Source organism: Parasteatoda tepidariorum, chromosome 9 (assembly GCF_043381705.1).
Source record: "Parasteatoda tepidariorum isolate YZ-2023 chromosome 9, CAS_Ptep_4.0, whole genome shotgun sequence".
Taxonomy (NCBI): domain Eukaryota; kingdom Metazoa; phylum Arthropoda; class Arachnida; order Araneae; family Theridiidae; genus Parasteatoda; species Parasteatoda tepidariorum.
This window is the reverse complement of record NC_092212.1, coordinates 67,266,374-67,293,159: the sequence shown is the minus strand read 5'-3', so window position 1 is coordinate 67,293,159 and position 26,786 is coordinate 67,266,374. Positions and strand designations below refer to the sequence as shown.

Sequence of the window (26,786 nt, the reverse complement as noted above, 5' to 3'; positions counted from 1 at the left end):
TTTTATATACAACTGCGGTTCAGGCTAATTGTTTTCTCCCCCCTCCCCCCGTTAAATGAGAAAACTATGGTATAACATTTTTTTCCCTATTTAATTTTAGATCATAGAGTGTTTCAGTGCTTAAAAATCAGAGGCTCTTTAAAGGGAAAGACTGTTTGTAGGTAGAAAATGGAGTGAGTACATGACATTTGAAAAAAATAAAAGAAATTAGTACTTTATACCTGCAGAACTGCCTGTGGGCTAATATGCTTGGAAAAAATTTTATGATTGATGTTTTAAATAATGAACAATTTAAATTCTATGATATTATCGATACTTAATTTTTGGTTAATTTAAAACTACGAAACATTGTTATTGTGCATTTGAGACTACTTTTATTCTAATTAAATATTATTTTGTTTTTATTGAGCTACATTTTATTAGAAAATTCCTCAAATGATCTTAATATTTTGGAGAGGAAATGCCTTTAATGTTTTGAACTATAATGCAGTTATTGTTTGAAGTAACATTGATGGTGAAAAAAATCAGGATTAATTGAAAAATCTTATTGTAATTTCAATGAAAGTTAATTGTTTCTAATTCAATACTGAAAATATAAGTCTTTAAAATGATGTAATTAATCTTTCATGATAAATTTGATTGTAAATAACATTGAATGTGATCTGCAGTGTCTGTTTGAACTTACCCCAGCTTCAGATCGATGGGTACCAGCTCTTCTGGGAAGTAAGGGCAGCCGGTGCACAATGCTTACCGTATAACCGCTACCATGCCATTGATCACGTGATTGTTGAGTGACCCACTCCGTAACTCCATTGGCCTACAATGGACTGTTGCAAGAATGCATTACTTCTTTTATCAAGATATTATTTTCGACCTTTATCTTTTTTTTTCAGTGACAGAGAGCAGCTTAAAGCAAAACCCAAAAACTAAGTTACACACTATCAGTGTTCACCAAAGCAATACCTAAAAACTAATTTACTTACACAAAAATACTTTTTAGTTTTGTTTATTTTTAGCAGCAGTGTAAAAAAAAAAACTCGACTCCAGCGAATGATACATTTATCATTCGCTGGAGTGTGCAAACACTGCAGCAAACTGGGAGAATAAACATTGAACATAAGTTAACATCTAAATAAAACATGTAACATGAGCACATTAAAAGATTATAAACATTAGAGCATTAAAAACATTAGAACATAGAAAAAGTATAAAAAATATTGAAAATAAACATAACAACAAAGTTAATATAAAGTCATTCAGATTGCAGGGCTTGTAATTATAGCTCATGTGACCTCTAGTAACACCGAAAACTTGCAATATTTTCATCATTTTTTAAAGGACTTATGATTTTATATAAGGACTAATCTTTTGGGAATTAAGATTTCTAAATGCTTAATTCTAAGAGTGATGAATAGTACTGTTAATTTAGCTACACATCAATTTCAGTGCCAGAATTTTTATTTATTTTCTTTTACTTTCATGCAGGTGTGCAAGTAGGTGGAAGACCGGCCGTATCTCCAGTCCGAAGACTAAAGCACAATCATTCTGCATCGAGCGTCAAAGAATATTTTGAAGAAGATAGTGCTGAAGATAAGTTTTTTAGGGTATGGATTTTTATTCTAAGAAATCTTAGCTACTTACGAAACACTTAATTATTATTGTTCTGTTCTATATTGTTACGTCAATTATTGTTCCATTATTTTGTCAATTATTGTTATGTCTAAGAATATTTTGAAGGAGGATAGTGCTGAAGATAAGTTTTTTAGGGTATGGATTTTTATTCTAAGAAATCTTAGCTACTTACGATGCTCTTAATTATTATTGTTCTGTTCTGTATTCTTATGTCAATTATTGTTCCATTATTATGTCAATTATTGTTATTACTAAGAATATTTTGAAGGAGGATAGTGCTGAAGATAAGTTTTTTAGGGTTGGGATTCTTTTTCCTAAGAAATCATAGCCATTTACAAAAACACTTAATAATTATTATTATGTTATAGATTAAATTTTGCTTGTTCGAAACAATTTTATACTGTGTAAAATTTACATTATATATGCATCATATATATCTCGTTTCCTATTTATTATTATTATCTTATCATATATGTGTTATGTATCAAAAATGTCTCAACTAATTAATCCTTAAACACATTAATGCTCATTAAAATCTTTTGTTCAAAAAAAAAATTCTCATTTTATCAGCTGTTGTCTAATTGTGCAAGCTGTTAAAGAAAACAATTAGGATTATACTCATTTATTTTTTGCTTTCATTATGAAACTCAAGAACAAAAATGTGACATTAAACAATTTTAAAATAAAAAGAGGAAATAATTCAGAATATTATAGTAATATTTTGCTCCACAAGTGTCGAAACAATGCACTTGCAAAACAATTTTGATTGTTGAATAGTTTTTTAATGAGCTGCTGTTCAATCTTTTTTGGCTTTTCAGCATTTTTTTTCCTTTTCTATTCTCAATTTCTGAGGATTTTGCTGATTGGTCATCCTTACCAATCGTTTTCATTGGTTGCAAATTGATTAGTTTTACCAATATCATTATTACTGAATTGTACCATTTAATATAATTGCAGATTGGAGAATTTTGAATAAAACTAAACATAAAATGCGTATTTAGAATAACTACTTCAAAAGATACTAAAAAATTATTTGCTATATTTTTCATTGACTAATTTATAATTATTCGCAGATAATATAAATATTTGTGTTTCTTTTCAAGTTTAAATATAACTTGCTATGAGCTGTCGATTTAATGGCTTGCGACTATCAAGCCTGGTAAAGTTAAAAAATAGTAGTGTAGACATCACTTGCCGTCTGTAAAACTCATTGTGGGAAGTGGGGCTAAGAAAAATGTATGAAATAAAGTGCTAAAGTAGTCGTCTGTACATTTTGATTCTTCTTTGTTATGAATTTTCATATTTATGTAGTTTATTAGCAAACTTTGAGTATTTTTACATTCATAATTTGTCTTAAATTGTGTATCTTCAAATGTGTGTTTTAATTATGTGGGTACAGCAGGCCGTGGACCCTCCGTGTAGTAAATGGTGTCTGATGCACGTTAAATCTGTCAGGTTGTAAAGTCCTCCACTCTCTTATAACAAATCATGCCTCTGCGGCAGTGGCGTATGCAGAATTTTTTCAAAGGGGGTGTTCGTAATTTTCTGAAACTACTAAAAGAAATTCGAATCTGTAATAAAGCACTATGGTTTCCCTGATTTAGACAGCTGGACAATTTTGACTTTTTATTTAGACAACATTGTTTAGTTAAATTTTGATTTGATTTTTTAAGTTTAAGAACATAATGTAATATCTTCTCGCATGTAATATCTTCTGAAAAAAGTCCAATGTCATATGGGTGGGAAGTAACACTTTGAGGGCCACTTTCACATTCATCAGATTTTGTTATGCTAGAAACGTTTTCTTCAACGGAAGTATCACATTTCTGTACAACAGAAAAACTTACATTGGTACTAGATGCTGTCACCTCACTAATTTCAGATCGTGATTTTTTCTCAAAATAATTAAAAATTGCTAAATTCTTGTGTTAAAAATTGTTAAATCCTAAAGATCCAAGAACAGCAAATATATATATATATTGGCACAGAAATATCCGCTATGCTACGATCTCAAAGTTTCGAGCTGGAATGAATAACTTCAACGAGCACAGTATCTCCAATGGTATTGTTACTGATTTCTTCACTAGTCGAAATAGTGGCGACGACGGGTTCGGCGATTGAATGAACTTTTTGTTGAGATAAATCAAAACAGATTTAGCGACAAGCTCCGAAAGACAAGCGGCAGAGATAACTCTTAGTCTGACTAACTAACTCCACTGTACTCCGTTCCCCCTTTTATATAATTTTTCACCGCATCTCCAAAATTCTCGAATTGTCTCAAAGACGACAGAACGTCTAGGATTCCAGAATCATCGCGTAAAGACCTCGCGAATGACAGCCAGTCTCGAAAACTATACTGGCAGGACAGAAAGGAACCAGTCCGTAACAGTATCACGTGAATTTGGTTTCAAAAGTACAACCCTATTATAGTAAATGTTTTTTCAGTATTCTGAGAAATACCGTGAAAAAAAAAAGTAGGCATAAGGCAAATAAAAATATATAGTCTTAAAAAATAATAGCTCGCATAATTTCTACTAAAATTTTTACTTTTGCCATTTTGTCTGAGCTCAAGGGGGGTGTTTAAACCCCTAAACCCCTCCCTTGTGTACGCCACTGCTCTGCGGAAACCGTTCTCTGGTTCAGATCAAAATTATGATCTGGGGGTGAATGAATGGATGTATGAATGGGTTCGCCCTAGGTGTGGCAGAAATCGAAGTCTTGGCCATAGATGGCGCCACTGGAAGGCAAGAACAATTTCATCCTACATGGCTTATATAGATTGTATAGTGGGAAGTCTACTGTATTATTTTTCAATTTTATAATGAAATAAGTATTGTTTTCAGTCATGTGCTTCTTAAGTACTTTTTATTTAAATGACATTTTTGCTCAAAAATTGATGAAAAACTAAATATTAACTTTTTATTTCAGAAGTTGGAACGTGGTGAAGAGGAAGACATAGCCGGGAATTATTTTAAACCTAAACGCCAGGAGCAGCTGCTTAGTAAGTTCAAGGAGACTGCACACAGAGTGGGTTGTAAGTCATGTGTTTTAAGGGAAATAAACATGGCTCTTTTGCTCTCTATGTACATCTTTTTTTAATGTAAATATCAGGGAGTGATAATATTCATTCAAAGAATATATTGTCCCCTTCATTAACACAGGAATTTTATTATGTAATGATAATTTTGAGTGGTTTCATTGCAATATTTAAAGGCATATGAAAGTTGCTATAACATCAATTAATCTCATAGGTAACATTCATGTATTCTCTGACAATAAAAACTTTTTGTGTTGGCTAATTAAAACATGTATTTAAATCACAAAAGACATATTTTTAACAAAAAATGGCAAACCTTTTTAAACATGTCAAAAGATTTTAATCACAATATGTAATGTTTCATGGGTAACTGTAAAATTTGTTGCTAACAGGAATATACCTTCTTTTCAGTTTTGCTCTTAATTTCTAAAATGTTTCTATTCTGGTGAAAAATAAAAAATAGAATCAAAATCTTAGTAGAGATAATTTTTTTCAATTTATTTTTTGAATAAAATAAAAAAATACTGCGTATAAAATGTCAACACTATGTGTTGTCTTAGACCGTAATTATATTAAATGATTTAGGAATAACGTATATTATGCATATTTTTTATTGCAATTAAAAATAAAATTTTTCATTTATTTATAGAATGCATTTTGTACATGTCTGTACTTCTTATGTAAAAAGGGTATTAAAAAAAATTTGAAGCTGATTATAATTTTATGATTTTGTCATTCAGCATTTAAGTCATTCTATTATTTGTTTGCCATCATTAATTTGATTTTTTTTAAAATTAAAAATTGATATAAAATAGTTTGTTAGAGTTCCCTTTTTCTTTTGGATCGGGTTTAAAATTACAAGGCTACAGAATTAAACATTGGTAGTCGTAAGCCAGAGATGATTGTGCTCTGTAGAAAATCCAGATTTCCGTATTTTTTGCTGACTGCGATCAGGAAATTTCCGGAAACCCAAGGTCCAGAAGTTTCAAGAAATCATCGATCTCCTTTATGTGCAAAAATTCTTTTATATTTTATTCAAAAATATTAGAACTGGAATTTATATTTGGCATCTCTTTCATTTGTAAATATTTTTTCTCGTAGAATAATAAATGTGATTAGGGGCCGTTCAAAAAGTACGTACACAAAAATGGAGAAATTTTAAACCCCTCTCCCCCCTTTGTACATTACCGTACATAAGGTCTTACTCCCCCCCTTAGAGTATGTACATTTTATTAGTCTACCCCCCTTTTTCATAAAAATTAAAATAATTGTTTTAAATAAAATTAAATATTTACTTAAGGAGTGTGTAGGATAAAGTCAAATTTAAATTTGGTGTATGTTTATAAAGTACGTACTTTGTATAATACCTCCCCCCCTCCCCATCGTACAAAACCGTACATAATAGCAAATCCCCTCCCCCCCCTTCGGGATGTACGTACTTTTTGAACGGCCCCTTNGCCTGTGGGCTAATATGCTTGGAAAAAATTTTATGATTGATGTTTTAAATAATGAACAATTTAAATTCTATGATATTATCGATACTTAATTTTTGGTTAATTTAAAACTACGAAACATTGTTATTGTGCATTTAAAGCTACCTTTATTCTAATTAAATACTATTTTGTTTTTTTATTTAGCTACATTTCATTAGAAAATTCCTCAAATGATCTTAATATTTTGGAGAGGAAATGCCTTTAATGTTTTGAACTATAATGCAGTTATTGTTTGAAGTTACAGGTTGAAACATAGATGGTGAAAAAAATCAAGATTAATTGAAAAATCTTATTGTAATTTCAATAAAATGTTTCTAATTCAATACTGAACATATAATTCTTTAAAATGATGTAATTAATCTTTAATGATAAATTTGAATGTAAATAACATTGAATGTGATCTGCAGTGTCTGTTTGAACTCACCCCAGCTTCAGATCGATGGGTACCAGCTCTTCTGGGAAGTAAGGGCAGCCGGTGCACAATGCTTACCGTATAACCGCTACCATGCCATTGATCACGTGATTGTTGAGTGACCCACTCCGTAACTCCATTGGCCTACAATGGACTGTTGCAAGAATGCATTACTTCTTTTATCAAGATATTATTTTCGACCTTTATCTTTTTTTTTCAGTGACAGAGAGCAGCTTAAAGCAAAACCCAAAAACTAAGTTACACACTATCAGTGTTCACCAAAGCAATACCTAAAAACTAATTTACTTACACAAAAATACTTTTTAGTTTTGTTTATTTTTAGCAGCAGTGTAAAAAAAAAAACTCGACTCCAGCGAATGATACATTTATCATTCGCTGGAGTGTGCAAACACTGCAGCAAACTGGGAGAATAAACATTGAACATAAGTTAACATCTAAATAAAACATGTAACATGAGCACATTAAAAGATTATAAACATTAGAGCATTAAAAACATTAGAACATAGAAAAAGTATAAAAAATATTGAAAATAAACATAACAACAAAGTTAATATAAAGTCATTCAGATTGCAGGGCTTGTAATTATAGCTCATGTGACCTCTAGTAACACCGAAAACTTGCAATATTTTCATCATTTTTTAAAGGACTTATGATTTTATATAAGGACTAATCTTTTGGGAATTAAGATTTCTAAATGCTTAATTCTGAGAGAGATGAATAGTGCGGTTAATTTAGCTACACATCAATTTCAGTGCCAGAATTTTTATTTAATTTTTTTTACTTTCATGTAGGTGTGCAAGTAGGTGGAAGACCGGCTGTATCACCAGTTCGAAGACTAAAGCACAATCATTCTGCATCGAGCGTCAAAGAATATTTTGAAGAAGATAGTGCTGAAGATAAGTTTTTTAGGGTATGGATTTTTATTCTAAGGAATCTTAGCTACTTATGAAACGCTTAACTATTATTGTTCTGTTCTGTATTCTTATGTCAATTATTGTTCCATTATTATGTCAATTATTGTTATGTCTAAGAATATTTTGAAGAGGATAGTGCTGAAGATAAGTTTTTTAGGGTATGGATTTTTATTCTAAGAAATCTTAGCTACTTACGAAACACTTAACTATTATTGTTCTGTTCTATATTGTTATGTCAATTATTGTTCCATTATTATGACAATTATTGTTATGTCTAAGAATATTTTGAAGAGGATAGTGCTGAAGATGAGTTTTTTAGGGTTGGGATTTTTTTTCCTAAGAAATCATAGCTACTTGCAAAATACTTAACAATTAATGTTCTGTTCTATATTGTTATGCCAATTATTCTTCCATTATTATGTCGATTATTGTTATGTCTAAGAATATTTTGAAGAGGATAGTGCTGAAGATAAGTTTTTTAGGGTTGGGATTTTTTTTTCCTAAAAAATCTTAGCTATTTACAAAACACTTAACAATTATTGTTTTGTTATATATTAAATTTTGCTTGTTTGAAACAATTTTATACTGTGTAAAATTTACAATGTTTGTATTATACAATGCATCATATATACCTAGTTTCCTATTTATTATTATTATCTTATCATATATGTGTTATGTATCAAAAATGTCTCAACTAATTAATCCTTAAACACATTAATGCTCATTAAAATCTTTCATTTAGAAAAAAAAATTCTCATTTTATCAGCTTTTGTCTAAATGTACAAACTGTTAAATAAAACAATTAGGATTATACTCATTTATTTTTTGATTTTATTATAAAACTCAAGAAAAAAAATATGACATTAAACAATTTTAAAATAAAAAGAAGAAATAATTCGGAATATTATAGTAATATTTTGCTCCACAAGTGTCAAAACAATTTGGATTGTTGAATAGTTTTTTAATGAGATGCTGTTCAATCTTTTTTGGCTTTTCGGCATTTTTTTTTTCCTTCCTGTTCTTAATTTCTGGGGATTTTGCTGATTCTTCATCCTTACCAATCGTTTTCATTAATTGCAAATTGACATTAATTGCAAATAGTTTTACCAATATCATTATTACTGAAATGTACCAGTTAATATAATTGCAGATTTGAGAATTTTGAATGAAACTAAACATAAAATTCATATTTAGAATAACTACTTCAAAAGATACTGAAAAGTTATTTGCTATATTTTTCATTGACTAATTTATAATTATTCGCAGATAATATAATTATTTGTGTTTTTTTTTTTCTCAAGTTTAAATATAACATGCTGCGAGCTCCCAATTTAATGGCTTGCTGCGACTATCCAGTCTGGTAAGGTATAAAAGTAGTAGTGTAGCCACCACTCGCCATCTGTAATATCATTGTGGTAGGTGGGGCTTAAAAATGTGCTAAATAAAAAGTGCTAAAGCAGTACATTTTGATTCTTCCTTGTCATGAATTTTCATATTTATGCAGTTTATTAACAAACTTAAAGTACTTTTGCATTTATCATATGTCTTAAATTGTGAATCTTCAAATATGTGTTTTAATTATATGGGTACAGCTGGTCAAAGACTCCCCGTGTAGTAAATGGTGTCTGGTGCACGTTAAATCTGTCAGATTACTAAGTCCCCCATGCTCCCATAACAAATCATGCCTCTGGGGGTACTGAATTGGAGATTGATCGTTCTCTGGTTCGAGTCAAAATCATGATCTGTGGATGATTGAATGGGTTCGCCCTATAAACTGGTGTGGCAGAAGTTGAATTCTTGGCCATAGATGGCGCCACTGGAAAACAAGAACAATCGTGCCCTTCTGTCTGAATGGCCGATGACAACAGCAACAATTAAATGCCTAAGAAGTGTGGAATTTCATCCTACACGGCTATTTCATCCGGCCTTCCGCTTAAATTGATTTGATAGTGTGGAGCTTACTGTATTAGTTTTCAATTTTATAATGAAATGAGTATTGTTTTTGGTCACATGTATTTTTAATAATTTTTATTTGAATGATATTTTTGCTCAAAATTTGATTACATTGAAGAAAAAAACTAAGCATAAATTTTTTATTTCAGAAGTTGGAACGTGGTGAAGAGGAGGACATAGCCGGGAATTATTTTAAACCTAAACGCCAGGAGCAGCTGCTTAGTAAGTTCAAGGAGACTGCACACAGAGTGGGTTGTAAGTCATGTGTTTTAAGGGAAATAAACATGGCTCTTTTGTTCTCTATGCATACATCTTTTTTTTATGTAAAGATCAGGGGGGATAAAATTCATTAAAAGAATACATTGTCCCCTTCATTAACACATAAATGGTATTATGATAATTTTTTGGAATGAACATTTTGAATGTTTTCATTGCAATATTTAAATGCATGTAAAAATTTATATAATATAAATTAACGTTATAGGTAAATTTCATCTATTCTCTGGTAATAAAAACTTTTTGTGTTTGCTAATAAAAACATATATTTAAATTTATGTAAATCACAAAAGACATATTTTAAAAAAAATTGCAAACCTTTTTAAACGTGCCACAAGACTTTCGTCACAATATGTACTGTTTTCTGGGTAACTTTAAAATTTTCAACGAACAAGGAGCATTATATGTCTTATTTTCAGTATTGCTCTTCATTTTCTAAATATTTCTAGTCAGGAACAGAAAAAATAGAATTAAAATCTTAGTAGAGATTTTTTTTTCAGTCTATCTTTTGAGTTAAATGAAAAATATTACATATAAAATTTCTCCACCATATGTTGTCTTGGACTATAATTGTATTAAGTGATTTAGGAATAATTATACATATTTTTATCGCATTTAAAATTAATGCATTTTGTACATGTCTGCACTTTTAATGTAAAAAGGGTATTAATGAAATTTTGAAGCTGATTATAATTTTGTCATTCAGTATTTAGGTCATTCTAATAGTTATTTGCCCTTATTAATTTATTTTTTTCAATCAAAAAAAGGTGGAAAATAATTGTTTATAAATGTTTTTAGGTATCTTTTAAAGAGATATTAGTTCATCAATGATTTATTAGTTTTTAAATTCATAACAATAAAATCCATTTATTACATTGCTTCCACATAAAATTTAGTTTTTTGTAATATCATAAATCGTTTAGATTTACGCAATTTTTTATGTTTTCTTATATGAAATTTTAGTATTCATTATGTGAGTAGTGCATTTATTTTATGTTTTGACTGCCATAACAAATTAGAATGTTTAATTAGATAGTAAAATTAAGATAAAATTAAATTTAAACAGTTACGTCATAACAGTCATGAAAAATATTTTTTCTGGCCAAAATTTAAATTTATAAAAATAAAAAAAAATCAGGCAAATAAAATGTTCCCCCCCCCCCCAAAAAAAAAATCATACAAAAAAAAAATCTGAATATTTTCAAGCCGGGAATCTAAATCTAAAAGAGACATCCAAATTTATACAAAAAATTTTATTTCAATCCTAATTTTCCTTATAAAATTCTAAATCTCAACAGCTTTGTATTTTCCAAACACTAAAGATACATATTTTGAGTTCAGAATTTTTTTCTTCATATATTTGCAGTTTTTATTTCTTAATGCAAACGTATTTTTAGTTGCCATGTTTTTTTTTTTTTATATAGTTTTTTTAAGTTTCCTTCTTTCAACCAAATAATAATAAAATATGTAATGATATTAAAAAGCAAATCAATTTGCGAGTTAGTGTTCTCTACAAGTCATTCATTTGTATAAAAACAATTCGCTTAGTTTTTTTTTTAATATTAAATTTTTTCTGTGTAAAAATTCATGTTTGTTAAAACACTATTTGTACAGTTTATATTTTGCTTTTAAATAAATTTTTTGGCAACAAAATTCCAAATTTAAAAGCTCAATTATTTTTTAATATTTAATTTTGAATTCTATTGATGAAAAAAAACATTTCTTTCTCTGACAAAGTAAGACATTTTTTAAATGAACGAAACTCGTTCTCAATATTGTGCCACTCTTCAGTCCTGGGAACTTAAATCAATCTTTGGACAAATTCAGTGGACTGAATTCTGTCTCTCAATTAATATGTCTCTTCACAATTTGTTTTTTTAAATTAAGTCTTTAAAAAATCAAATTTTCCACACTTTAAAAAAAATATTACAAATATTTTTTGTTAATAAATGAATGATAACATTTTCCATAATCCTAGCAAAATAATCAAGGTATCATGTTACACTGCTTTAAAAGAATGAGATTGATTGTGCAAATAACTTTTGTAACATAGAATCTGTTTAAGATAACGGATTTTTTTTTTTTTTTGAAACACTGGTAAAAATTACTATTATATTATTTATAAAAAGTGAAATTTATAGAGCTAGAGCATTAAACGTTGCTGATGGAGTGAAAAATAACGATATAAATGGTTCCAACAAAAAGTTAGTTGTGTGTTATTGGAATAAAAAAGATATTTGAGACTACCTGTTTTTTTTTTCTTTTGCCCTGAAAAATAAAAATAATAAGTAAAAAATTTACTTAATCATATCACACAGGATTTTAGAGCCGTGATGGCTCACGGGAGCGTTCAGCTTCCATTTAGGTTAACCAGGTTTGAATCTCAGCAATGACTGGTTGATACGAATTCCGCATCCAACTTGCACCGACCACAGTGCTGACGTAAAATGTCCTCAATGGTAGACGGATCATGGGTTAGAGTCCCTTTGAGAGGGTCTCGTGGTTTTCCTCTCAATTGTAACTCAAATGCGGGTTAGTTCCATCAAAAAGTCCTCCACGAAGGTAAATTTCTCTCAATACTCTATCTAGGAGTTCCCTTGTCTTCTGGATTGGGTTTAAAATTACAAGGCTACGAAGTGGAACATTGGTAGTTGTAAACCCAAACTTGGGTCAGCTGTTCAACGACGGTTACAGGGTTGCCACTCCACAGGGAGAACTGGGAAATACAGGGAATTTAAAAATCACCTAAAATAACAGGGAAAAAGCAGAGAATTTTGATTTTTTTCTTTACAAACTGGGAAAATTCAGAGAATTTTGTTTCTTATTTTTGTCTTTTAAAAAATTGTGATCACTCAAAGCGTAGTCTGTGGGATATTTAACCACGATATTTCAGTTATACTAAACTACTTCATTTACTATAGCATTATTTAACTATGTTCAGCTGTTTTTTCAGCAATTAAAACAAATAAATATAGTTAGCACAACTATTATAACTAGACCAATTATAACTAGTATAGTTAGCCCAATATAGCTTATACAAGAGCACAGTTATTGTTGTTTCCTGTTAATATATTGTGTACAATATGTACAGGGAAAACACGGTGAATTTTTTTTTTCCACATTCGAGTGGCAATCCTGGGTTATAAAATAAAATAAAAACATATGATTTTAAAATGTTTTTTAAACTTTTTTTTAATACCCTTTTGTTCTAATATACTTCTTATTTTCTCTTTCAGCCAATAAGGAGACACTTAGTTTATCAAATGGCTCTCTCTCCACTTTTGTTAAAGAAAATAACACCCTAAATTCACTGAACTCTTTTGCACTGAATGGCAGCAATCTGAACAGTTCTCTGAATGGCTCTGCGCCTCTCATCCAACCCTCTAGTCAAGAATCTACCCTTACCTACCGTAAACCCACAAAACTTGAAGCTCTGCCTAATGGCGGGGACTTGTACAAACGGGGTAAACGGAGATTACAAACTAATATAGGGTCCATGGAGTGGCCTATCTGACGTCCTCCGTCCCCCAGTGTGAACTGTGACAGTGAGTATAGGGTGCTACCATCTATTTTACCCCCCATCCGTCCAAAATCTGATGAAGGAAGCGTTGCCCACGAATAATATCAATTATTGCTTCGTATTTAGGGTTGTCACATGGTCTATTTATGCTTTCTATAAAAACATTTATGTTTTACTCAGCAACTGTTGTATAAAAGCAAATACACACTTATATTCATAACTTTATTTGATGTTAAATATTTTTACGTATTTCAGATCATATCCTGCAATAATATATATTCAAGTCAAAATACGTTTAGAGAAAATTCTGTGCTTTTTATGGGGATTTGTTTTTTTTAATTGGACTAAAATTTAATCTTTTACTAAAATACTTTGACATAGCTACGTATGTTATAATAAATACAGTCAAACCCTGTATATAGTGAACTAAATGTTCGCTCCCGTGCCTTGCTATACACATATATAGTATTATTTTTTGTGGACATAGTGAACCAGAAGAAGAGAGAAAATTGGATATTATGACAGGATGCGTAGAGTTTTTAAAAAGTACTTAAATGTGCTTATTTTCGATTTTCGTTTTTTAAAAGCCCTTAAAGGTGCCTTTTTCATTGGGTGCTTTTAAAAAGTGCTTAATTTCCCCTTATTCAGAATGAGATTTTTCGTTTACTGTGTTGATTTTTGCTTCGAATTATGCAAAAACACACAGTTCACATTGTTCTATTCAACGTTTTCATAATTAATTCGACTCCAATCTATTTCGGCTTATAATCTGTCCGTAGCGTATGAAAACGCCTTTCGTTTTACATGATTCAAAATTTCATGATTTTTGACAATTGTCAAAAACAATGCCAAAAGGTTTATTATTTTTATTTTTTTGACATGACGGTTAAAACCGTCGATTGTCAATAACTTTCCAACCCTGCCTAATTACGATATTTTTTAAAGTGCTTAAAAATATTTTTTGAGTGCTTGAAAAGTGCTTAAAAGGTGCTTATTTTTTTGTTGAGTAATTTGGCTACGCACCCTGTTATGAACTTTTTTCGATCTTCGACTGATTTTTTTTTCTTCATTTTTTGCTAATTTTGAAATTTCTACATAAAATATGTATACTGAGTTTTAAAACAATCTATTGAGTGGAATGTATCCATACGCATTTTTTTTTGTTTGTTTGCTTCTTCTATCTCAGTTTCCAATCCCTAAATAAAGGCCACCCCTAAAGTTTTTGTACGCAAAACGAAGAGTAGTAAAAAATAAAAGTTAACACATTTTTTGTAATTTTTAATTATTTTTATATTTCTTTTTGTGGGTCATGTATTTAAATAATGTGTAATAAAAGGGAGCAGTTCGGAAAAAAAAGTTAAAATTGTTAGCAGTTATAGTGAACTCTCGGTTATAGTGAACAGAAATTTTGAACCCTTGAAGGTTCACTATAGCGGGGTTTGACTGTATATAGAGATAAAGTTAATGCTAAATTTTTCCTCCGTGATAGTTTGATATTACAAAAGGAAATATCTTACATACTCGTGCGAAAATGACAGTTGTTGTAATGCAGTGAATTACTGTAGTTCTATAATGATGCGTAACAAACTTAAATTAAATTTTTGCAAATATTTCTGCCTTCTTATTAAAAAATGTCGTGGTTAAGATGCATCAAAGTTGTTTTAGAAATACAGTACAGAACCCGTTATCCGGAAAACCAAAAAACCAGAACGAAATTCGGTAAATCTTCCCGCCATTTTTTTTATTAAAAAAATTTTTTTCCCTCGTAAAATTTTAGGATTTTTCTTTTTTGAAAGATGTTTACCTTACCATCATTTTGGAAATAATCATTAGTGTATTACTTCATAGTTTTTTCTTCTTTTTAAGATTATATCCAAATGTTTTTTTTAGTTGCTTTCAACAATAAAAAAAACGGCTTTTTGTAGCGATTCAGAAAACCGGAAAAATCAGTTATTTTTGAATAGCGGTGGTCCCGATCGTTCCGGATAATCGGTTCCCTACTGTATTATTACTAAAAATCTGCTTTTGTTTTATAAGTTTATTTCCGATTCTGTTTGACTACTTATAGGTGATGGATTTTTTTTACCTACTGTTTATAGATTTAAAATATTTATCTAATGCTAAATTAACAAAATCCTATCTTCATATTAATCATGTTATTTAAAAAAGACAGAACTGAAAACTTTTTTATATCTATTAAACCCGATTTTTTTTTCTTAACGGAAGCATTCAAATGTAGTTTAACATAAAACCAAACTTTTTCAAAAAAATCTGTAGAATGATTTATTTATTTATTCTTCACTCGATTGTGGCCATATAACACTGAACCACCCATTAGTGTGCATTAGTGGTTGGTAATTTTTTTTACAAAATTTTTTGCTGGTATGTCTTATCACTTACATTATAAATTACACACTATTTTAGAATACAGAACATAAAAGCATTATACAGATAAGATAAATTAATATCAATAGGTAACCCAGGGGTCGCAGGTTTCCGATAACTGGCGTGTACAGTAATGTCATCAGCAACACCCCTGAGTTCGACGCAGATCTGCAAGTGTCCACTCTGGCATTTTGACGTAGTGAGCAAATCCCATGCAATGCAGCCAGGACTGTCTAAATATCACGCAGGGTCCCCGGGTACAAAAATGTTTTAGACCCCTGTAACGTGCCATAATGTTTAAAAACAAACTTTAAAAAACAATTCACATGCGTAAAATAAATAATTTTTACGATATGCAATAATTTTAACAAATTTAAACACATTTTGACTACCCCCCAAAACTTAAAGCATTTTTGAACTACTCATAATTTTAAAAAAATAATAATTGAGATGCTAATCAGTTCTAATCCTCAAATAATGGAATAAATTTCAAAACCAGCGAAGTTAATTAAAAATATTAAATAAATGTATAACAATTTAAAAGAAAATTCTAAAGGTATGTCGAACTAAACAGTTAGTAAAACGTCTTTCAATGCCCAAGTATCTAAAAAAAATTATTGGAACGTAAAAAAATAGATTTTGATTGCCTTTTTAAGCTTTCTTGGTGATAAACTATTCAAATTATTGGTATTTGCATGATAATCAATCACAATTTGTCGAAAACAAATCAAAATGCACACATTATACAATAGAATATATTTATTAAAAAAAAATATGTATGCAGGGCTGATTGTGCTACGAAAAAAAATCCGGATTTTTCGCTAACAGTGATCCGGAAGTTTCCGGAGATCAAAGGTCCAAACGTTTCAAAAAATCATTGATCACAGAACTTTCCAGAAATCAAATTTTCAAAGGTGGAACTTAAAACACGGTTTATTTTATTTGTTTGGTTTGTAAAGGAGAGCCGGAGGGATACTTTATAAGCTTATATCCAGGATTAATATTCATTTTTTATCAGTAAATAGCTGTCATAATCATAAGCTCAAGAAAGAAAGACATATTTGTAAATTTTAATTACTTCTCCAGGTCATCATAGGTATGTGTAAAATTTTAAATATATTTTAAGTAAACTAAGAAATATTGAGAAAAAGGAAAAAAACCTTGTTTAAATTTTTTTTTAATTTTTCAATTCAAACTGTTTTTTTTTTTTTTTTTTTTTTTTTTTTTTTTTTTTGTAACTCAAGAAATTTTCCGGAATTTTGACTTGGGCTCACAATCATCCCTGTTAATGGTAATATTGTTTATTTTTAGCTTTTTTTTTAACACAATTTGTAAAAATTAAGATTCTTAAGGGCCCCCTGAGTGTCTGGGGGCCCCCGGGTGTGCCCATGCTTAAATGCAGTACTGAATGCAACGAAGATCTGCCGAAGACTATCATTTAAAAACTCATAGGCAGTAACTATTATTTTAAAAGAGCACTTTTCTGCAAGAACACAGATCTGTAAGCTTTAGAAGCATTTTTGCTCTGTATATTACAGGCTTCATTTTTAAGACAACCCTATATTTTTGTTTTAATTTAAGGAACTTTCCAGTGGAGCTTAAAAAAAAGCTCTATGAAGCACCTATAGTATTGAATTATAAGACGTGCCAGATTTTATAGCATCCTAACTCCTGTGCTGAGTTACTCTTAAGATGGCGCCTATTCATTCCTGATTAAAACAATTTTCAGTATTTTTACAGTATTTATTGATATATTTTAAAGTATTTATTGATTAATATGTATTTATAATGTTTTTTCAGTATTTATTGATATGTTATGTTTATGTATATTAAGATATTTAAGTAAGTTACTCGAAACAACAATCAGGAATTTAGTATTCCTGATTTAATAACTATGTTTTTATGGTTGATAATTGCATGGCTTAATGTAAAGTTTATGATTATGTGGTTGGATTGAAATTAATAATGAATGATTATTGTTCAAACAGTTAATTCAACTTTAATACCACAAAAAGAGAAATTGAAAGAACATAGAGAATAGTTTTAATTTCATCTATTTACACTTAGCGTTACCTTAGACATTTCAAAATAAAATGTTGAATATGTACAAGGTTATTGCTTTTTATTTCTTGAACAATTTTAAGTTATATCCTATTCTTTGAATTTCATACCTTTTTGTGTTCATTCTTTTCAAATGGGTCAGCAATTGTATTTCCAGGTACTTAGTTTTTTATTTCATTGATTTACTAATTACGTGCAGGACTTAAGATATATATGTTATTTCATATGTTATTACTTAAGAACATATGTTATTTTCGAATATCTGATTTGTTAGTTGGGAAGTATACAAAACTTTGCGTGAGCTCAAAAACTTCTTTCAGTGAACAATCCTATACACAGTCTGGGGTTTAGTCCATTGCATTTTTATGTACATGTTAGTACAACTGTGTAAAATGTAAAGATTTATTTATTTATTTATTTTTCTTCTGTTATATTGGACGTTTGCACATGATTTCTTAGAAAAGTGGGAATTCCCCTTGTCTTTAGGCTAACTGTGGGAGGGTTTTGTGGTTTTTCTCTCCATGTAACGCAAATGCAGGTTAGTTCCCTCAAAATGTCCTCCATGTAGGCTAATTTCTCCAATACAGGAGTTCCCTTGTCTTCTGGATTGGGTTTAAAATTACAAGACTACAGAACTGAACATTTGTAGTCGTAAACCCAAAAATTGGGTCGACTGTTTAACCTCGGTTATAAAATGAAATATTGTTTCTTTAAAAATTACAAAGTCTTGGAAAGAATTCTTTTTTTTTTCATTTATAAGTTTTACGAACTAAATTTGGAAAGTTAAATATTGTTGAAAAAATTCTTTTTTAAGCAAATGGTATTATGCCAAATTTGTTGTTGTTGTTGCTTATCCTCTTCTGGCCTGACGAAGTCAGACCAGATCTATGAACCCGTTTACCTGAACGAAATCGAAGACCAAAAGAGGAGTAGAGTAGATGTCTTAGAATTCAAAATTTAATGATTATAATAAAAAAAATAGTGCAACTTTCACAGTTTTTCCTTGATACAAACTTGTATCTTGCTGCGTGGGAAATCAATTGCTGGCCAATTTGTTTCAGAAAATTAAACTTGCTTACCATTACTTTCAAGGAATTTGTGTCTTTCTTAGTTTTGTGATAATTTTACAAAGAAGAAAATATATCATAGTTTAATAGTGTGTTGTGTATTAATAGTGAAATGGGTACCATTTATCTAATTGTAATCAGTCACTGGGGGACGAACTAGTGCCTATTTTTGTAAATAACCTTAATGTGTGGTTTATTCTGTCAACTAGTGAATTGTCAATTTTTGATTTAAAATTAATATGTGAAGTATTTGTTTTTAATTTTAAATAATGAATCATCACATATCCAAAATAAATGTAATGAATTTAAATATTAAATATAAAACATTTAAGTTTAATTGAAATATCTTATATTCTGTACTTATAAAAATATATATTTGAGTACTTATTTTAGTTTTGTGCTTTCATTTCATTTCATCCGAATAGTGCCTCATGTAGCCCTCATTCTGACAAATTTGATATTCCTAAAATTGAAAAATAGCCAGCACCCCAAAGTAAATTTTTAAACAACAAGATTCGATACAAAATTTACACTAATTTATGAAGAAAATTTTTTTTTCACAAGCAATATTGCTCTCGTAATATAAAATATTATTCAAAAATTAATTTAAGAAGAGGTCTGAAAAATGAGCAAAAAACATAAATAATCCCCTATAATAAGAAAAAAAAGCAAAATAATGCATTGCCATGTCGATTTTCGCCATGTATTATGCAAAAGCGTGGTTTTCACATTGTTTTATTCAACGTTTCACAATTCATTAAAACCCAATGTATTTCAGTGTACTGTCTGTCCGTTGCGTATGAAAGCGCCAATCATGTTACATGTTTGATGAAATACTTGCGTGTCCGCATGTGCGTCTACAGAGCTGAATTCAGTGGGATTCTTGCACTCTCGTTTGCAATTCTGCTGCATTTTGCAACGAACTGACTCCTTGGCATTACAGTCCATGGCGTCACTAACAATTTTTCTCCAAAGTCTCCTGTCTCTAGCTCTTTGTTTCCAGTTTCGGACTTTTGGAATCTTAAGGTCTTTCTCCACCTCGTCTGACCATCTCTTGGCCAGCCTTCCTCTTTTCTTTTGGCCCTGACTCTGCCCCTCGAATATCTTCTTAGTGCCTCTGTTTTCCTCCATTCTCTCAAGGTGTCCTAACCATTGAATTCTCTTTGCTTTTACATAACTGATTGCATCTTTTTCTTTAAAAAGTCTTGAAATTTCAAAATTGTATCGCCTTCTCCACAGATCACCCTCTTTGGCAGGTCCAAAAATAGTTCTAAGAATTTTTCTTTCCCAGGTAATCAGCATTTCTCTTGTTTCTGGGTTGGAATCCATGTCTCTGTTCTATAGACAACGGTTGGTCTGATTATAGTTTTATAAACCTGAAGCTTTGTTTATCTCGTTATTACTTTTTATGTTAGCAATCTCTTAAGTGCAAAAAAAAACTGCTATTTCCAGCATTTAGTCTTTGCTTAATCTCTGATTTTCTTAATCATTTTGCAAGATATTCTAAATTTCAAGCATCATTTTCCACCCTCTGAAATCAAACCGAAAAAATCTTGATCTTTTTATGGTTTATAATGTAATCAAGAAAAAGATTTGTCTGAAACTAGTTATTTTATCATCATTATGTATAGTCTTGGAAAATTATTTTGCATTTTGTTAATGTATATGGTGCTTAAAAATTTTTTTTGAGCTCTTCAAAAGTACTTATAAAGTGCTTATTTTTTGTTGAAAGATTTGGCTACACACCCTGTTTAATATCCCATAATAAAGGGTTGCCACAGGCAACTAAAATGCAACTATTTGCAACTATTTTTGGCATCAGGCGACTATGGCAACTTTTTTTGCCTGAAAAGGCAACTATTTTCAGGAAAAGGAGACTATTGGAAGACTTTTCTGTAATCCTAGAGATGTTTTTTTTTTTTTTAAATGCATAAATTGGGGGGGGGGGAATCTGCATCCCACAAGATAGTTTCTGAACACACTGAACTTTTTTTTTCCTTAAAAGATAAAAAATTTTGAAAATTTTGAATTGCAAATTTGAGCCTTCACTTTTTAATTCGTTCAATCTGCACAGACTCAGTTGTAAGTCTATTTCATTTCTCGATCGCCTTTTCAATGATTATTGCTACAAAATTCCTCATGATTTAAAAAAAGAAATTAATATAACATTACAATGCGTGAATTTCGAATTTGAGTAAGCACTTTTCATATCTATACATAAAAACATTTATGTTTATATGAAAATTATCATATTTGCCACCAACTTGTCTGAATGGATCATGGTATATGACAGTTAGGTCATTAACAAAATTTTAGTCAATATTTTTGATGAATTTTTGTTCTTATTTAGGCAACTATTTTCCTAGTTTTTGGCTACTATTTTCATGTTTTAAGCTACTAAAAGCAACTATTTTGTTCATTTTTTCTGTGGCAACCCTACATAATGCCATACCCTACTAGACACAAAGGTGTAATTGCCAATTTGAAATATAGTTGCATTTTTAAAAGAGCTAGGATGCAATAATAAGTTTCGGTTATTAGTGTACAATAAAAGTATGCTAATTCAATGAAGCGAAAATCTAGTCATATTGTAATAATTGTTACTGTTCGGTCCCAGAAATAATTTATTATATTTTAGATACCATTTTCTGTTACCAGGGTGAAGGCTANGCCTTCACTTTTTAATTCGTTCAATCTGCACAGACTCAATTGTAAGTCTATTTCATTTCTCGATCGCCTTTTCAATGATTATTGCTACAAAATTCCGCATGATTTAAAAAAGAAATTAATATAACATTACAATGCGTGAATTTCGAATTTGAGTAAGCACTTTTCATTTATATACATAAAAACATTTATGTTTATATGAAAATTATCATATTTGCCACCAATTTGTCTGAATGGATCATGGTATATGACAGTTAGGTCATTAACAAAATTTTAGTCACTATTTTTGATGAATTTTTGTTCTTATTTAGGCAACTATTTTCCTAGTTTTTGGCTACTATTTTCATGTTTTAAGCTACTAAAAGCAACTATTTTGTTCATTTTTTCTGTGGCAACCCTACATAATGCCATACCCTACTAGACACAAAGGTGTAATTGCCAATTTGAAATATAGTTGCATTTTTAAAAGAGCTAGGATGCAATAATAAGTTTCGGTTATTAGTGTACAATAAAAGTATGCTAATTCAATGAAGCGAAAATCTAGTCATATTGTAATAATTGTTACTGTTCGGTCCCAGAAATAATTTATTATATTTTAGATACCATTTTCTGTTACCAGGGTGAAGGCTACAAAGAAGTAACGTATTATTCTGTTATTAGTATGTGAGAGAATATATTAATTTTAAATCTCGGGTATTAAATGTGTGTTTTAATCTAATTTATGTAAATGAGGTTTACTTTGAGTATATCCTGTTATACATAGATCTTTTAAAGCATGTTGGATTGTAGTTAGGCACTTTATGTAGGTATTTTTAAGATTTTCTTACACTAATATATTTTGTGATACTATTATCTCACCTTTTGATTTTAAAGGTTTCATAATCACTGTAACTATACTTTTAAGTTTCAGTAACTGTAACAACATTTATAAGTGCAATAAAGGATTGCTACTAGTTTTTATATTTAATAAAAAGGTGTACATTGGAGATCGAAATTATGCTCACTTGCTGTGTTTAAACATGTATAGAATGTTTCAGTGATTGATAATTTGTTAATGTTCAGAGTGTTTGTGTACATCAAATTGTTTTTTAAAGAGTGTTTATAATGTTATCAAACACAAGGTTTTTGAACCCCTATTTGGAATCCAAAAGCTATTTGGTCTTTAATATCAGCTTTTTTAGAGATTTTTGTTAACTTTGATCATAATTAATAATAATTTTGTGATATAAAGCAGTTATGTATATTAAGTAACTCATCTTAATTTTTACCATTGTGAGATTTTGTTTAAAAAATTCTTTGATTTTGTTTAAAAAATTCTTTCTTAAATTGAGAAATTACAAAAAAGATGTTATTTGCCCGGTGAAAATGTGTTTTATGTAAATTTTCAAATCATATGTCCAAAAATGAGTTAAATATTTTAAATGTTTAAATTGCTGTTATTCAAAAAAAAATTATAATATTTTCTATATCATAACTATCTAAGTTGCTATTAATTGTTGCAAAAGACTATTTAGTCTATCATTATGCACAACTAAACTTGTGGGTTAAAATTGTGTAGTTGGAATTTATTGTACCTAGAACTGTATAAATAACTGTAAAATAGCAAAGGGTTTTACTCTGAGTGGAAGTTATTGTAAATGTGTATCATATAAAATAAACATATTTTTAGGCTTTATTGTTTTCTAGTATTTGTTGAAGGTAAACTTTAAATTTATTTTAACTGTTGAGCTTTCTCTGATTAATAAAATCTCAAATTATATAACTGATTATGTTATCCACGGTGATTTCGTAACATTTATTTAGAGCTGCAAAACCGGAAATTTTAACTCGCGACTTTATTTAAAGTATTAATTAAATAAGAAAAAGCGGCTAAAAGCATTGAATAAGCTAAACCAATAACAAAAAATACAGATAAACGCATTGGATAAACTAAAACATCAAGAAAATTACGATTAAAAGCTCTAGATGAGATAAAACAGTAACAAAAAAGAAAAAAATATATGTAAGTAAGGAATAAGAATCAAAAAAAGGAAAACGTTGATACCCATTGGTCAAGTGCTTTTTCTTTCTGGATTGTCTCCGTTAAACGCCAAATCATTTCAAATCATGGGTTGCAAAAACTGTCTCAATTGATGTTTGTCGTCGGATTGGTTTTCAAATCCTGGCTATATACGTGTTTCAAGACGTCACAAAATACTTTTCCTTCTTCAGTATTCATATTTATATTAAATTCACCGTCAAGCCAGTAATTATAAGTTAATAATAAAAAGAATATAAAAATACTTTAAAATTATTATTATGTAAATACATTAAAATGCCTGCTAGTGAAAATAAAAAGAAAAACAGCAGCGGTCGCCATAGCAACGCATGCGCACTGTTTACTATTACTCATGAATACAGTTGAAAAGTGTGATGAAGTCCAAATAAGGTGCACACGCTATCAAACCCAAAACAAGACCCATTTTGCGAATGGGTAATAATATTTAAGATGACAAAGGGTTTTAAAATTTTGCCATCACCTCAAGACAATACTGCGTGCATTTCCGACATTTTATGTGCAACTTTTAAGTTTATATTGTGGTGCCCAAAATCGTTTTTAATCAAATGTTAAAACAAAAAAATTTCTACTATTTCAAATATTTGGGAAAAATTCAGGGCTGCCAACTACTAGACTTTTTGCGAACTGTTTTGTAGAGTGGTACTCAATTAAAAATTAAAGCTTTCAGAATTTTTGGTAATTTTGGCAAAATTTTTAAAACCTCACCACGCGATAGCTAAGTGGTGTTTCATTTGAACTTTTGAATCATTTTTATGTAGTGCAGTGGAAAATCATACTTAAAAAACAAAGAATCGTGCATTAAAACAAAATTACACTCGAAGAAATTTTCCCGAAAAGCATAGAAAGTTTCTAGTTAAGAAAATCTTCGACGGAGAAGTTGGCGGATCCCACACCTTGGTGTTTTAATTTGCTGCAAAAAGAGAGGTTTTCTGAAATTTTTTAGCTTTACGACTAAATATGTTCAACTCCGTAACCTTATAATTTTGAAACCAGAAGACAAGGGAACTCCAGGACCAAGAAGTGGGAGAAATTTGCCTTCGTGCATGGAGAACTTTTTAATGGAACTAATCCGCATTTGCTTTACATGGTGAGGAAAACCTCCCTCGGTTAACCTGACGACAAGGAAGGGGACTCTAACCCATGATACGTCTGCCTCTAAGGATATTTTACATCAGCACTGTGGTCGGTGCAAGCCGGATGCGGAATTCTTGAAATTCGAAAAAAAAAATTTTATAAATAAAAGCGAAATTTATACTCTATACCGCACGAGAATCTTTTCATAACAAATTCTGCTCCTCCTCCATTATTATTTTGAAATTTACCGTCAAGAGAAAAGTGAATCCAGGTAAACCTAGAATTAACTATAACGTTTCAGATGCTGAAAAATTGCTTCTGAAATGTAGGAGATTCCTAGTAATAGGACGGAAAAAAACACTAAAATGGAAATTATGTTTTATGTTGCTATCAAATTACATTTATGCTATTTAGAGTGAGAAATGAAGGTGATAAAGTTGGTGAACAAATTTTTGTTACTTTTCTGCAAATACTTGATCATGCCTAAGTCGGGTGTGGGGATTTTAAATCTGAAATAAATCTTGCTTTTAAAGCTGCAGATTTTGATCTGTTCAGAAGCACGCGAAGAAATAGTTCAAAATAGGTAAGCGTCCCTAGCGGCGCATGACGACATTTCCGGGCATGGGGTTCTATTCAGTTTTAATCCTGATAATGCGCCTTAAGTCCCTAAGTCGAAATATTTTTGCGACTCCTTCTGTATATAACGTTTTTAGACTTGTACATTAAAAAAGAAAAAAATTAAAATCTAGTTTATTTTAAAACGAAATCGTTTGGGAAAAAAAGCCGATTGCAAAAAGAGAAGAAATACAACAGAATTGTAAAGAAATTCTGAAAATTTATAATTTTTGCGTAATAATTGAAATAACTACAAAAGTTAATCAGGTTTAATTGATTTAATTTCTTTAAAATATATTATCACTTTTATGAACTTAATTTCTTCTGAATTACATTTTCTAAATAAAAATCGCAATTTCTGCCATTGTTTGTTGAAACTCGTGTCTCAGAATTTGTGTAAGAAAGTCGAATGGTTTAAGGTGCTTTTAGATACCAATAAATCCAAAATAATGTCCACTCTATAATTTTTAATTAGGAAAACTAATAAAATTTTCGAAATACTTAAAAAGTAGAATAATAGTGTGGAAAATTTAAATATAATTTATTTTATTTTCTCAAAGTTTTTATCTTTATCATAGAAAAATTACAGCTTATCAAGTAACAGGAAATCACGTAGGAAAAAAAAAAAGAGTTTATGTTTTTGTGCAAAAACAGTCATAGGATGTGAGCTTTTCTTTCTTTGTTCCGCTTTCTATTTACACCTGCCCTCATTTACAAACATTTTACTTTTTTTAAAAAAAAAAAAAACTTTCTTTGAGTGAATAATTTCAGAAAAAAAAATGTCTCTTTTTAGACAATTCTCGCAAGAGAATAAACGGCACTCTGCTAAACTGAGTGATGCATCGTGGGTATACATGGTAAGTAAAAACGAAAACTAAATTTATATTCCATTCCATTGTCGACTGTGAGGTAGAAAATAATATTTACATTTATTAAATTCTTGTTGATATTCGTTGCGTAGTTATTGAGCATTTTATACTCTATGTAAGGTTAGTTTTTTATTAAGCTAAAATGCGTGTTTAATGGGACACCGGTATCCCTTTTATATCTATGTTTTTCTGACCTTCTAATTACAAGCAAAAATACATTTTGATATTTTTTTTATCATTAAATACAGTCTTATAGTTAACTTAAAAAATTTGTCAGATTAACAGAATTATCTTTGTATTAAAATATAAATTCCAAAAAAAGTAGTTTGAAAAAAAAAATTCTTTCATAATTATCAGAAATTGATTTATTAATAATTATTAATTAATTTAATTTATCAATAATTGATTTCGTAAATTAAACAAATTTTACTGGTGAATAACTGTTTCGCTTAGAACTACAAATTTCAAAAATTATTGTTTGGAATAACTGTTTCGCTTAGAACTGCAAATTTCAAAAATTATTGTGTGGAATAACTATTTCGCTTAGAACTGCAAATTTCAAAAATTATTGTGTGGAATAACTGTTTCGCTTAGAACATCAAATTTCAAAAATTGTCGTTTGGAAGAGAGACTTGTCTGGAAGATTTTACCTTTATTGCACAAAAAGACACTTGTGTTTCGTGCTGTATTTCATAACTATAAATTATAAAAATGCTAAATATGATATAATA

At 29.7% G+C, this 26,786-nt stretch overlaps 1 protein-coding gene and 1 long non-coding RNA gene across 5 annotated transcripts in view; one reads left to right on the top strand and one right to left on the bottom strand.

The window, feature by feature from the left end:
* Nucleotides 1-14,514, top strand: part of LOC107437949 (Kinesin family member 3C) — a 54,195-nt gene extending 39,681 nt beyond the window's left edge. The window contains exons 14-16 of one of the 4 annotated variants that reach the window (XM_043039563.2): nucleotides 7,387-7,505; nucleotides 9,612-9,717; nucleotides 12,975-14,514. In XM_043039563.2, the coding sequence (XP_042895497.1) occupies nucleotides 7,387-7,505; nucleotides 9,612-9,717; nucleotides 12,975-13,252 (503 nt within the window). In that variant the 3' untranslated portion in view covers nucleotides 13,253-14,514. Of the gene's footprint in view, nucleotides 1-1,485; nucleotides 1,605-4,560; nucleotides 4,634-7,386; nucleotides 7,506-9,611; nucleotides 9,718-12,974 lie in introns of all 4 variants that reach the window. The other 3 variants (XM_043039564.2, XM_043039566.2, XM_043039565.2) reach the window with 3 other exon arrangements.
* A 1,013-nt stretch (nucleotides 14,515-15,527) lies between these two features.
* LOC122268863 (uncharacterized) lies at nucleotides 15,528-23,685 on the bottom strand. Its single transcript, XR_006224731.2, has 2 exons — nucleotides 23,483-23,685; nucleotides 15,528-15,921 (listed from the first exon to the last, which is right to left on the bottom strand). It is a non-coding gene; the product is annotated as an uncharacterized lncRNA (long non-coding RNA).
* Nucleotides 23,686-26,786: the final 3,101 nt, after the last annotated feature.